This window comes from Schistosoma haematobium, chromosome 1 (assembly GCF_000699445.3).
Source record: "Schistosoma haematobium chromosome 1, whole genome shotgun sequence".
In the NCBI taxonomy this organism is placed as follows: Eukaryota; Metazoa; Platyhelminthes; class Trematoda; order Strigeidida; family Schistosomatidae; genus Schistosoma; species Schistosoma haematobium.
In genome coordinates, this window is record NC_067196.1 from 12687596 (window position 1) to 12703023 (window position 15428).

A 15428-nucleotide genomic window follows, 5' to 3' on the forward strand; every position below is an offset into this window, starting at 1 on the left:
GAAACTTCATGTGAATTGAGGAGCTACGATTTCACTTCAGGGAATCGAATTTAGTATATTTGGTCTGATATATGGAGGTTTAATTTCTAGATCCATGAGTTGGTATTTAATCAACTCAACATGTGTTTTTGCGAAAATCTCCTACTGCTTGTTGTAAATAACTGTCTTACTTTCGACATGACTGAAATCCACTGTTTGTGGTTTCTTATTAAGGCTAAAAAACTTTTTGTGGATTGTAATTTTATCAATGTATTTTTACGGAATAATTCCACCATCAAAAGTTTGGATTCAAAAATGCTAAATAAGTTAATGCTCTATATCAATTTATTTCTTCAACGTTCATAATCCTAAAAATACTTTTATTTATCTGTTAGCTACTAACTAACTTAAGTAATGTAGTCAACCTCAGAAAATTTAAAGTTAAATGGATTTTAAATACGACCAAAAACATTTTCAGCTAAGTATTAGAAGATCTAGATCTCAAATCAAATCAATCTATTAAAATCGAGTCAGTTATATAAGCCAAATATCAATGACTTCCCTTAACCATAAGAACTTTGGTAGAAATGAAAGTTATACTCATGATTAGTATAGGAAGTTTATGCAAAGTTTTCAATTTGTAGTTTGTATCACGAACTGATCGTAGTCAGAGAACTACTGAGGGGAGTAGTAAACCGGACATTTATTTTATGGTAGTATATCCCTCCTCATGAGTTCGCACATACAGCTCCTCCAGTAATCGAATGTAAAAATTCGAAACTTCACGATGAGCTTGATACCCTGGGGTTACTGAGCGGATGTTTAATTGTTCACGCTTCAAACTCCAATAATTTACAGATTGAAATCATGAGCCATTTGAAGCTAGACTACTATGGAAAACCAGGAAGCACAAACTCCTTCCAGTAATTTACATTTAAAAGGTACCTGGAAGTACTGGAAGTGTTCAGAAGATCTAAATTATTATAAAAAGATAACAAAGTGTCACAACAGAAAACTATATATATATTTATATTTCTGCTCAACTTTATGTCAAAATAGACTATTCAGATCACTTTGATTTCCGCCGTGATGATTTTGAGACTAATCTTTATGTCTGGAGTAACAGTAAACATTTCAGTGAATGGCAGCTATAAAGTATTCATTTGATGGAGTCAACATTTATATGTAACTCAATAATACAATAAGAAAATATTACCTAAATTCACCATATTCCTTATAAGGACACAATAAAATACTGAAGATCATATTCACTCGATTGGTTATAGTTATCATTGAGTAAATAAATGGACTCCATTTCATACACATTTGGCAAAGCAAGGGCCGCATATGGAACTCGAAACAACCACCAATCAATGTCAAAGTCAGAATCTTCAATATGAACGTCAAGACAGTTCTACTGTACAGAGCTAAAACTTGGGGAACTACTACAACCAGAATGAAAAAAGTAAATATATTTATAAACAGTTGTCTACACAATATACTCAATATCCATTGGTAGGATACCATCAGCAACAGCTTACTGTGGGAGAGAACAGATCAACTTCCAGCTGAGAGGGAACTAGGAAAAGACATTAGAAGTGGATAGGACATACATTGAAGAAATCATCAAACTGTATCAAGAGGCAAGTGCTAACTTGGAATCTTGAAATAAATAGGAAAAGTGAAAGACTAAGGAACGTATTGTAAACGAATTGAAAACGGACGTGAAACGAATGAATAGTAACTATAAACAACTGGAAATAATTGCCCAGAATAGAGTTATTGAACAGCCTATACTTCTCCATGAGAGTTAACAAGCGTAAAATGTAATGAAATGTTAAATGTCTTAACTATGTATTACAGGTAATGAATTGTAAATAGAAACTATGTTTATATCAAATTACATTTTATATTTATTTAAGTTTATAAAGTTCCATTGTTTAAAATGAAATAAAAATGGTCAGATTAATATCAACACCCAATATTTTTCTTGTATTCTACATTATGATGCTTTAATATTTCATGTAAAGATGAAAATTTTTCTTCAATTTACAATCATAAACTCTTTTCAATCTAAATCTATAAATAAATAGTGACAAGTGGAGTTCAACCGGGTCTGTTGTGAGATAGTAACTCACTGAAAACAATGGTGAATGTGTCACTCAATTTTGTGAATTAGTTAAAGTTAGACATTAACACCGTTGGATGCCGGCTCAGTGGTCCAGTAGGTTAAGCGTTCGCGCTCGTAGCCAGTAGGTATTGCGTTCGAATCCCGCAGGGGACGGATAGTGTATGCACACTTCTGAGGAGTCCCATAATAGGACGAAACGACCATCCAGTGCTTCCAGGTTTTCCATGGTTGTCTAGCTTCAACTGACTCATGATCTTAACCATTGAAATTACTAAATATATTTATAAAAAATATCGATTACTATTTGATTTCTATCCTTATCATTATTTATAGCTCATAATGAAAATATCAATGAATGTCTTTCTGATTGTTCACAAATCCCTATTAAAAATTTTTCATTTCATGATAAAGATTTAAATAAATTAAATAATTCACAATTTTGTTTAAATGATTCAACTATTAATTATATTACTGATGATGTCATTTCAAATTCAAACTTATCAACTACTAATTATAATGAATTAAATGAATCAAAAGATATAACAGAAATGGATAATACCAGAATTAATTTATTACCAAGTATAGAAACTGTTACACAATCATTTAATACTAAATCTAATCATATAATTGATAATATCAATAATGATATGAATACAAATTGTATATTGAATACAATCACTACTAGAACACCACTTAGTACAGTTTTAACTTCACCATTATATTCATTTTGTTCTCAATCATCATCATCATCGTCGTCCTCATCGTCCTCCTCCTCATCTTCTTCCTCATCTTCTTCACCTTCATTATCATCCATATGTATTTCATTATCAACTTCACCACCATTATGTCCTGTTGGAAATTTTACAAATGTGAATTCTACATCAAAAATTGGTATATCAACAAATAAAGATGTACATAAAAATATAATCACATTAAAAGATACTAATCAAAATCATCTTATAAATAAAAGTGAATTATCAATGTTAACTGATTTATGTGAAATTTCAACGAATAATTATAATGAAAATATGAGTTCAATGAATAAACAACAATCTTTATTCAATGAAACTATAACAAATGAAATAATGAATAAAACAACTGTGAAATCTGTTAATTTATTCAAAAGTTAGTTATGAGAAAGTTTAATTTAATAATTTTGTTGTTAACAGTAAATTAAACGCTTGTGTGTAAGATTGATAGGTTGTAAGTTGAGATCTCGCTGGGGGAAGGGGTCAGGATCGTGGATATACACTAATCAGGAGTTTCACAATAGGATGAAAATAATATTTCATAATGGATATAATACATAAAATGTATTTTAAAATTGAGTAAAATAAGTGACTAAGCCTTAATAATTCCCTTTTTAATTTACATATTAACTTTCAACCATAAAGAACAAAAAAGGATTTTATTGGATATTATAGTCAAGTGCTTCCAAGTTTTCTGTGGTTGTCTAGCTTCTATTGACACATGATCTCAACTATTAAAATTACCATAATATCCACAAAAACTTTTCTGATAGTACATTGATAGTTGAATTTATGTGTCAATAGAAGCTAGACAACCATGGAAAATGTGATAGCACTAGACTATAATATCCAATAAAATCCTGTTTTGTTCTTTATAGTTGAAAGTTAATTTGTAAATTAAAATGGAATTTTTGTAAGCAATGATGGATGGTGGCTAGCATTGGAATCCAGGACACGCGTTTCGAGTCTCAGAGTGAACATCAACTCTGGGATGCAAGTACATCCACCTGACGAGTCCCAAATTCCTGGATTCCACTGCTAGCCACTATCCATCATTGCTTACAAAAAGCTTGTGAATTAAGGCAATATCAAGGCATACGCACAGTATGTACATATGCCAATAACAGACTGATCAGTTACAGTCTTAAAAAAAACTCAATGGGAAGATACAAGCCAAACAATACCAAGTGAATTAAAAAGGAATTATAAAGACTTAGTCACCTATTTTACTCAATTTTAAAATACATTTTATGTATTATATCCATTATGAAATATTATTTTGTAAATAATATTTTGTAATAATATATTGTCATTTTACCAGGGAGGAACGAAAAACTCTCAAGTTCTGTGACATTTTATTCACATAATGTAGTCATTAAATCATTTTTAAACGATCTGATGTTAAACAAAGATGAATGGTGGCTAGTAGTGGAGTTCAAGAAGCGCGTTTCGTCCTATTTAGGATTCATCAGTTAGATATACATGCATCCGAGTTGATGTTCACACAGGGACTTTAATCCAGTACTGTCCGCTTCAAACAAACAATACAAAATGAATTTGACCAGATGTTAAGTTTTATTTCAATAAACTACATAGAATGATATTTTATTAACTGAAAACTTTTCACATAGAAACAATCTGTTTTTTTATATATTTTGCTGTTATATTCAAAGCATCCAAAGAATTAAGGCATCATTAACCTTAACAAACCAATGATCATTTAAACTAATGAAAATGTATTTTTGATGCAGCACTGATTTAAAAGTCATATTCATAACCTATTTATGTATAAATAGATTGGACTCTTAGTAGTTGAGATTGACTAAGTATCCAAAATTTGAAAAATGTCAGGGAATCAACAGTCATTCAATTGAGTTCTTTTGTGAAGGCTAATAACATGTAAGAGAATTGCATGAGAAATAACCTATCAAAGACCACAAACGAAAATTAAAGATCAATTTTTCTGTAATAATTAGATTCTGATCGATATATTGTGTCAAGTTGCTATGTGAAGAGAATCATAATCTGTAATATGGTTATTACTGACTGAAACAAAAAGATATTCACTCTTATCTTTAAATATGCTATCGAATTGCATGGAGAGTTGAGAAAGCTAACTATAAGACCCTTTGAAACTTATGTGGATATTAACATATGTCAAGTGATTTATGGAAGTTCCTTCAACAGTTTTAAAGAGGGACTGACCAGAAAATGATGAGTAAATGCTTTGTTTCAATTTAGGACACATAAGTACCGCACAACACTGATCCCGAAAGAATATATCCAAAATCATTCAAATTCCACAATAAACCTAATTCCTTCTAGCTCTTGAGTGCTAATTGCATAGTTTAAATTTTTTGTCAATATTTATTTTATGATATAATGTGACTGTTGGTTGATAACTGACTGAAAACAGACTAGACCGACTGTAAAATTGGTAAGTTAAAATCTACCTGATCTTATGTGATCACATAGTTAATATTTACTGATAAGGGTCGTAATTTGATCAACATTCAATAAGTTTACTACCATAAAATGTTGTTGGGGGATTACAGTAATGCTAAAACTGATTTCAGTTACATAATTATCTATGTTATGCCAACTATATATACATATATATAGTGCTAGTATGAATTTAATAGTATATTAAGTGTTTAGTTGGTAGTTATATTAGAGTTGGTAGCAGTAATTTGTGAAGTTAGCTTAAAAAAGCTGTTATTCTATACTATTTATTTGATTCATTTCATTTAGCTGTAAGCTAATGACAAATTGAGAAAGATCATATCGATGTATCAATACTTAATTCAATATCTAGACTTGTATTACAATAACATAGAAAGTATAAACATTTAAACTTTAACTATAAACTAGATATGTAAGAATTCTATTTGAAAAAATTTCTCAGCGATTGAAATAGAACATACTTTCAACGTTTCGTTCAACATACTTGTCTAGACTTCTTCAGAATAATAATCAAAATTTTAGATCAAACATTTTCACTTTTGATTATTACCCTTGAAAAAGTTTAGACATATAATGACTTCTCTATCCTCGGCGCCCAATTTTTGTTAAACGATTCATTTTAATTTTGACAAATATTCATATGTCAATCGAAGCTAAACCACCATGGAACACCTAGAAGCACTGGACGGCCGTTTCGTCCTGGTATGGGACTCCTCAGTAGTGCGCATCCACGATCCCGCCCCCACGGGATTCGAACCCAGAACCTATCAGTCTCGCGCCAGGCGCACTGCTGAGGAGTCCCATACTAGGACGAAACGGCCGTCCAGTGCTTCCAGGTTTTCTATGGTAGTCTAGGTTCGATTGACTCGTGATTTCAACCGGTGAAATTTCTAAAAATCTTCACAAAACCCATTCTGATAAAAATATTCACATATAAACTGGATATCTCTTTTTTTTGCATTACAAGAATAGAATTATATGAAGAGAATATTGAAATTATTAGACTTCTATTTTCAGTTAGAATATATTAGATCAGATATTCATTTGATGAATGTACTTTTCTTTTATTGATTGATATTGATCAATTTTTAAAAAAAAATTTTATAATTTGATTTTTATTATAGATACAAAATCAGAACCAATAAAATCGATCAAATCAATAAAATTTATAAGAAAATCAGAAAATGAACGTTTATTATCTAATGAAAAACTACATAGACGAATAGATAAAAATAATGGAAAAATTAAACGAATACGTACATCATTTAAACATCAACAATTAAGAATAATGAAATCTTATTTTGAATTTAGTCATAATCCAGATTCTAAAGATTTAAAACAATTATCACAAAAAACTGGTTTATCTAAACGTGTTTTACAAGTAAGTAGAATATAGTTGTGTTTCTCTTTTTTTTTTCTCTTTATAATCAGTAAAGCTTATTTGAATAAATAAAGACGGATAGTGATTAGCAGTGGAATCTATGACATGCGTCTCATCCTAACTGAGAATCGTCAACTGGATGTACCGACATTTCAGAGTTGAACAGAAGATGGGTGAGGACAATCGAATGTATTTAACACAAAATTACAGGACTTGTTAATAAAATCTAATAATCATAAAGTAAATGCTTAATTTGCAAAATGTCCATCGATTGTCCCAAAATGACTTAGACTTCATTGTTTTTGCATTTTCATACAAATTGTATTTTGTTTCCAGTCTTTACTGTTCGATCCTCTTGTCTCTCTGCTGCCAGACCCTCTTTTCACGACTAACATCATCTACTAATCATGTCAATATAAGTAGCACACACCACACGATTACTCTATAGTTTTCACACTTGTTACAATTTCCTTTCTTTAGTATGTTAATGGGGTACTCATTCTTCTCACTCAATCTTCCTGAATAGAATGTGGAGTATCTATTCAGTTACTTCTATATCTGACTTCAGTTCTTAAGCTGGTATATATTGTCAAGTCTTACTGTTTTCCAACTCTTTCTTTGTCTGATGATCATTCTGTCTATCCTTAATACCTCATATATATATATATATATATATATATATATATATATATATATATTGATCAATAGAAAACAAATAAACTATAAATTCATCAACTTATAAGTAATCTCTATGTAATCTAACCATAGTTTTAATATTTAATCACAAATATAATTTAAACAAATAATAATATAACTTTTATTTGATTCTATTTTATTTCAATTTTGAGGTATGGTTTCAAAATGCACGCGCTAAATTTCGTCGAAATATTACCAATCAAATTTGTTCAGATAAATTAAAACAAAAAGAAATCAATTCAATCAATCAATATAATACAACACAAAATGTTAATCAATTAAAAGAGATAAATTGTCAAAATTTATATCCATGTATCACTACCTATGATTATAATGAAGAAAAAATCGATAATATTTATACAAAATCAATAAATTCCGATTTTAATCTTTATGTCCATGTTCCAACAAATTCAAATAATGGATCATTAATTGACAATTTAATACAACCAAATGATATACAATCTGATTTATTATGTTCAACAAATAATTTATCATCATATTCTGATAATTTATCTCAATCAGTTCGATAATTATAAATGAATAGTAAATATAAATTGTATAATTTAAATACATTCCATTTTATGTTCTATAACAGGTCAATCAATTGATTCTATTACATAATGATACATAGTTACAAACACCACCCCCATCCATCTACCCAATCGCCCACCTCCACACACACACTCATACATATCATTCTCTTATCATCAAAATAAAATATACCAAATATTCACTATATATAAACACTATAATTTTAAGAATTGTCATAAACTATTATTTATTTATTTCCATCAATTAATAATAATGATCATAATAGTTTGATTTTCTTTTATCCCTTCATTTATGTCCTGTAGAATGATGTGATATACATGTGTATGTATGTATGTATGTATGTATGTATGTATGTATGTATGTATGTATGTATGTATGTAGAGTGGTATCCAGTTTCTTATATATTTAATTAGCTTTCTATACTTGATATGGAATTTCACAAGAATCATTGTATAATTGTATTTTATGCATATTCATGATATAAATTAGAATAAATCTCATCTCATCTTTTCATTTGTTTGTTTTTTCTCTATCGATTATTCTTTGTTTTTCTTTCCATTTTTTCTCTTCTTTTTATCAGTCTCGTTTTTGTTTGTTTGTTTGTTTTTAATTTCACTCTTGAATTATTTGTTTATATGAATTCAGAAATTTAATAGTATAATGAATTGGAAAAAAGGGCGCCAAAACTTTTTCAAATAATACATGAATCTATGATAACAATTTTAATAAAATACAAATATAATTTGTAATTTATTGTTGTTAAATTTAATTGAAAAAAAGTAATTTGTTTTATTTATTTATTATGAATTGATCATTTGATCACTTTTATATTTTAAATTTACAATAAGTTACCCCCCAGTGAATTCTTAATTATAAAAATAGTATAATGTTTTATAAGATAACTATTTGATCTATACAATCATCAAACCTTGATGGTTCTATGATTATTATTGAATAAAAAGACTAAGCTTACTGTGAATTTTTTTTTCAGTGTATTCTAATATTATTATCGTATATGACACTTCTGATCATTTTTTTTATATGTTCATTTAGTAAGTGAGTAGTGTATATACAAAGTGTCATTCTTACTAAAAATTCTATTTTAATCTACTGGAGTTATCTATAATTGTCTATTATGAACGTGGATTGGTTGAAGTCAGACATTAGCACCATTGGATGCCGGCTCAGTGGTCTAGTTGGTTAAGAACCTGGCGCGAGGCCGATAGGTCCTGGGCTCGAATCTCAAGGGGTGTGGGATCGTGGGTGCGCCCTGCTGAGGAGTCCCGTACTAGGACGAAACGGCCGTCCAGTGCTTTCAGGTTTTCCATGGTGGTCTAGCTTCAATTGAATCATGATTTCAATCAGTGAAATTTCTAAAATCTCCACAAAACCCTTTCAGATATTATGAACGTGTTTATTGAAGTACATTGTGATGTTTAAAATGAAAAGCATAAATATTTATTAAATGTATGGGTTTCAAATGACATTATGAGTGCAAATTACACTCTACTATGCAATACTCACTTATTAAATAAACATAAAACTGATTGTTAGAATCTGGAAAGAAACACTGTGAGTAGTCTAGACTGAGTAAATGTTTTATTGATTGCATTTTGTCAGCTATATTAAACTGAAATTCGATTCACGTGTCTAGTAATTATACAATTTCCCGTGTCCCTAAATGCTTATACAACATTAATTCTCTTGTTTAGTAATGTTTATTACTGAACATGTGCATACTATTTAATTTCAATGTCTTCGAATTCATATAATAAACAAGGTTTTCAATTGAATAAGAATTCCACTTAAATCAAATAATCATTGAAAACCTAAAAGCACTAGATGGCCGTTTCTTCCTGGTAAGAGGTTCTTCAGAGGTGCTCATCCACGACCCCATAAGCGAAACTTAACCTAGAACCTTCAGTCTCACACATGTTCGCTTAACCTTAAGATCACTGAACGGGTATCCGATTATGCACAAGTCTAACTTCAATCACTCCATGAAATTAGGTGACCTTCTCCCATTATTTTTGAAGGGTACCTTACTCATACTCGACACAGTTTAACTCCAATGGTTCCAATTTCTCACTAGAACTCCTTTAATTTACTTTTCAAAGTTATTCACCAACGAGCATATGATAACTATCCATTTGGAGTTGTAGAGATTGCTGAACTTTACTGAAATCACGGGCCTAATAAGAAACGATTTCTTAATAAACCATTTGATAAATATTGCTACATTTAAAATGAATCTGCTTATTTTTTTTTACTCAGATCTTCTACAAATAGGAACCGGAGTCAATAACTGACCAAATGCTTAAAAAAGTCGGATGAAATAAATTTCATTTCGCATAATATCATTAACTGAAGCTATAATTACATTAATCTACACTGTGCAATAATCTAATTCTAAATCGAACTGTACCGCATATATAATAATAACCCAGAAAATTATTAACATAATCTAATAGTTAAATAGTTATCAGTAAAGTAAACAGTCTGTAGTGGAAATGGTTTATAGATTAGAAGTATCAGTATACTCTCACTGTTCTGGTATACGGTAAATATAACCAACGAACTCGACATATTCAGATGATAAATTAGTTAAATACAATTTTCCTAAACATATCAGAAAAGGAAGTTCAAAATTCTGTTTGTTTTTGGAATTGTTTATAAACTTATAGTTTAATTATTCTGCTAGTCTTTCTGTTAACGATTCAGATTATACGACCACAACTTTAATGACAACTGCTTCTAGCCTCTCAATACAGTCAATTAAAAAGACTAATCATGTTAAGAAGGTCTATTAAATGAGATCAAGAGGATTATTGAATTCATATTCAAGCTAATTCCATTATTTATGAATTTTGTGATTACTAATTACAGAGTTTTATGAAGTGAACAATTGTTACCAAGTATAAAATCATTGTGAAATAACCATTGAACAAAAAATAAATTGAACATTAAACAACTAAATACAATTAACATTCACTAAAACTTATTAAACTGAATTCATGAAAATGTGTTAAGATTAACTGAAAGAAAATCACTAAAAGTCAATGTACGACATAAAGATAGATTTTCTTTCTCCTATATTGTATTTAGGTATACAGTGTAGTGAACGAGAACACAAGTGAGGACAATCAAATACATTTGAATACAAAATTGCAAAACATTTTAATAAATCTGAGAATCATACTTTAAATACCGAATTTGCAAAATGTCAACCAATTGTCTCAAACTTGACTGTTCTTTTTGTAAATATCAGTCAATCGTCTCAGACTTCAATGATCCTTCACTTCCATACCAATTGCTATCTGTTCCTGTTCTTTCTTCCTTGATCTTCTTGACCTTCTGATGACAGATATTCTATTTCTGACTAGCGTTATATACTACTTATGTCGATATTATTAGCACACACCACAACAGTATCTTTGATACTATCCATAAAATAATCACTTTTTTCATTGAATTTTATGTATTTATAAACGGATACATTTTACAAGTCACTATTTTATTCAAACGATATGAAACTTTCAGTTTCTTTAATGAATCTAGACATTAACTTTTTGATGTAATTCATTTCAGCAGAATACGATCTATTTAATACTTTAGTCTACCACTGACCTAATCTTCCTTTTAATTTTTCCATATTTGGCAATAAGTTAATGTTAACCTTTGTTTGTGACGTATTGTTTAAGTAAAAAAAGTTTACTTTCATACTTCTAACTTAAGATCTTCTATATTTTCCTCGTATCAAAAGTTTTTAGAACTTGTGCCAATGACGTCTTAATATATTTACTAGAAAATAATTCATATGTAATGGTTGTTTGAAACTTCCCATCGATGTTTATGATTGCAATTAATCAGTATCTTTCGGCATACGTGCATCCTGTCAGGATTGCCTCAACATTACCAGCAAGTCATAATTATTATAAGCAGAGATGAATGGTAGCTAGCAGTGAAATCAAGGAAGCGCGTTTCGTTCTATTTGGGACTTGCCAACTGGATGTACCTACAAACACAGAGTTGATATTCACTCCAAGACTCAAACTAAGTATTATTCGCTTCAAACGCCACCGATTTATCCACTTAGCGACCGAGTCTATATAGCTACTGGCTTGTACAGTCCTAAAACTCTATGAAAAATTGAAACAATACATGTGAAATAAAATGCTATCAACTTCATAAGCCAGGAGCTATCAGTATACAGTAGCCTAATGGATAAAATGATAGTGTTTCAAGTGAGAAATACGTGATTCGAGTCCATGAGTGAACATTAATTCTGGGTTTGTAAGTACACACGGTTGATGAGTCACAGATAGGGCGAAACGCTAGTCTTGGGTTTCATGTTGGCCACCATCTATTTGAGGAAAGTTTTGTTAAATATTCATACTACTTATATATTAAAAAATAGTATAATTTAAAGAACCTATTTCTGTGTGCGTCTCGCATTATTTTGAAGTTGGATATTTTAATGGAAATGAGACATTCTCATTAAATTTACACGAATTAGAGATAGACTGTTGTATAATACTGTGGCAGCTACATTACCGAGTAGAAAGCTTGCAGTAACTAAAGGTCTGGATACTTTCACCTTACTGTTCTGTATTTTATTACTATTGAACCGAGTCCAGGACCAGTTTATTTTATATCTAACTGCGCATCCTAAAAATTGACCTGCTATCCTTATCTCATACTTGATTGTATAGATTATTCTCATAATCTGCTACTCGCCTTAGACTTATCGCCTACTTTCTAATCTTAATTATATTTTGCTGTTATACTGTTAGTTAACCCTTAATCTTTTAAATACCTCCAGATATCAAACTCAACTTGTATGTTCTTTCTTGGAAAATGAACGCTATTCCATTTTTAGCTTTAGAACCTTTGTAAATAATACCTATATATCACAGTTTATCATAATCCCAGCTGTTCTGTCCAACTATATGTCTTATATCAATGGTTGTTGTGGCTTGCGATGCTGACTGATATCACATATCATAGTTACCAAACAAAAATCTATTATGACACGTCTACGATCTCTTCTATAGCCTAGTGTCTTAGACCTAATCAATTATACGTCAAACCAACACCATTAGCCTTGAGCTTGTGTAAAATAATCCCCTGTTGGTCTGACATTCCCAAGCTTTTTCCTACTCCTGGTCTTGAATCCAAAGAGAAGCCAGCATGCAACACCATTGTTATTATATTTCAAGCAAATGTGGGTCCTCATTCAAACATACTGGACCACATCGCACCATGCAATGAAAAACTACAACCATACCCAAACAACACAAAAGTGAGTGTGAATATGAAAAGCTTCAAGTAATAAACTGGGAACAATTTACGAACAGTAAGTCATAGTACAACAGTTAGTTTTCTGTTGATCAATTTTAAAAAGTGGAATACCTTAGATTAATTCAATTCCTTCTATAAATTAGCATTTAAGTTCTGTTGAAAATATATTTTAGTATAAATAAAACTGAAGTCTAGTTGATTTCAATCTTTAAATTATTTAAAAATATCCATCTACTTTTTGTTATTTTCAAAATCATGAATAATTAGAAAAGGATTTTGTGAATATTGTAGTAATTTTACTAGTTGAATTCATGAGTCGATTAAAGCTAGACTACCATGGTATATCTGGAAGTACCGGATGGCCGTTTCGTCCTAGCATGGGAATCCTCCACAGTGTGCTTTAACGATCCCGCTCACGGGATCCGAACCCAGAACCTATCATGAATAATTGCTTAAGATTGGATCGTAGGCTGAGATTTGAAATATAGCAACAATTTCATGTTTTTGTCAACGCATCAGTAAGCAGTTTAAAAAAAAAGGAGATAATTTCACTCCAATGAGAGAGTTAACGATGCTATATTATGTGTAGAAAATCACTGGTTAAACTACATTTTAATATATCCACAAACTACAGTAACATTATACTGTAATATGAAGGCATTTAAAATCTATTCTGTTATGCATGTCACGGTTATATCTGCAAAATGGTTATCTGACTTGTTTCTGATACTGAAGCTTCGAATCCAACGTCACGTAGTAAGAAAAAAAAGACCGGTAACATGGATTTATGTTACTGAATTGATAAATCAATAACTTAGATGTACGGTATTTTTCTAGACAACCGTTACATGTTTCTGTAACAACAAGTACTTTAATGAACGAGAACACGACTGGATACAACCAGTTTGTTTAATACAAAATTACAAGATATCTTCGTAAAATATGAGAGCCATACATTAAATAGTTCATTTACAAATCTTCCACCAATTGTCTTTCACATTCTGTATGATTCTTCCATTTCGCAATCCCTTTCTATTTCCCTTTTTTTTTCTTCACTTCAATCTTCTTTGCTTTCTGCCGCCAAGTTTTCCACTTCCGATTGATGTTGCATACTACTCATGTTTGTCGACATAAGTAACACACACCACAATACTATTTAGATTGTCCAACTAATTATTTCTATGTCAAATTCACCAAAACTTATATTGTTCAATCCATCTTCAAAGATTTGAGGTTTTAGAAAAAAGAAAATATTTTTCAGCCTATTTTCATCTTTGACTCAAAAAAAGTCGCAATAAACAACTTTAAATGACGAAGATCATTAGAACTAAGTGAAATATTAGAGCAATACTTTTCGAACAATCTTATCATACAGTTACTTGTTCAGAATTTAAAAGTAAAAGGTTAACTGAACTAAAAATGGAGGGTAAAAAGAAATGAAGAAAGTAAAAGAAATCATATGAAAAACAATATAAAACTCACGATGCTGAATGATAAATTAATATTACCAGAGTAGGTTCAAAATGAGAATTAAATTTTTTATATACAATAAAGACGTTAACATATCACATAGTTCTGTATAATCCTCATCTTTTTATTACACTATTAAAATTGTAGGTGGTTATCAGGACTCTGTAGCTAAGTGGATATCGCGATGGTGTTTGGAGCTGAATGGCACTGGGTTCGAGTCCTGGAGTGAACATCAACTCGGGGATGCAGGTACATCCAGCTGACGAGTCTCACATAGGACGAAATGTACATCCTGAATTCCATTGCTAGCCACTATCCATCTTTGCTTAAAAAGCTTGTGATTTGAGGTTATATCGAGGCAATCCTCACAGAATGCACATATACCAATAAGAGACTGATCAATTACAGTCCTAAATAACAATGGGAAGATACAAGTAAAACAACACCAAGTGAATCTAAACGGATCTTATAGAGAATAAAGAGGCTAATATATCACATAGTTCCATATAATCTTCATCTTCTTATTACACTATCGAAATTTATCAAAAGGACTAATTATTTCAAATTTTAAACGAACTTTTCGTTATTAAACAACAACAATCAACATATACTCACTAGTGACTGGCTTCACAAGGTATATCCTGAAGTTCTAGTGAGAAGTAGTGACCAGTGGAGTTCAACCAGGTCTGTTGTGAGATAGTAACTC

The 15428-nt window shown here is 30.5% G+C and overlaps 1 protein-coding gene across 1 annotated transcript in view; it reads left to right on the forward strand.

Moving 5' to 3' along the window:
• Window positions 1-7929, forward strand: part of MS3_00002776 (uncharacterized protein) — a gene marked incomplete at both ends in the record, with an annotated part of 39402 nt that extends 31473 nt beyond the window's left edge. Inside the window, 3 exons of the mRNA XM_051210404.1 lie at window positions 2444-3235; window positions 6447-6703; window positions 7552-7929. Coding sequence (XP_051073166.1) covers window positions 2444-3235; window positions 6447-6703; window positions 7552-7929 — 1427 coding nt within the window. The remainder of the gene's footprint in view (window positions 1-2443; window positions 3236-6446; window positions 6704-7551) is intronic.
• Between the last annotated feature and the right edge of the window lie 7499 nt (window positions 7930-15428).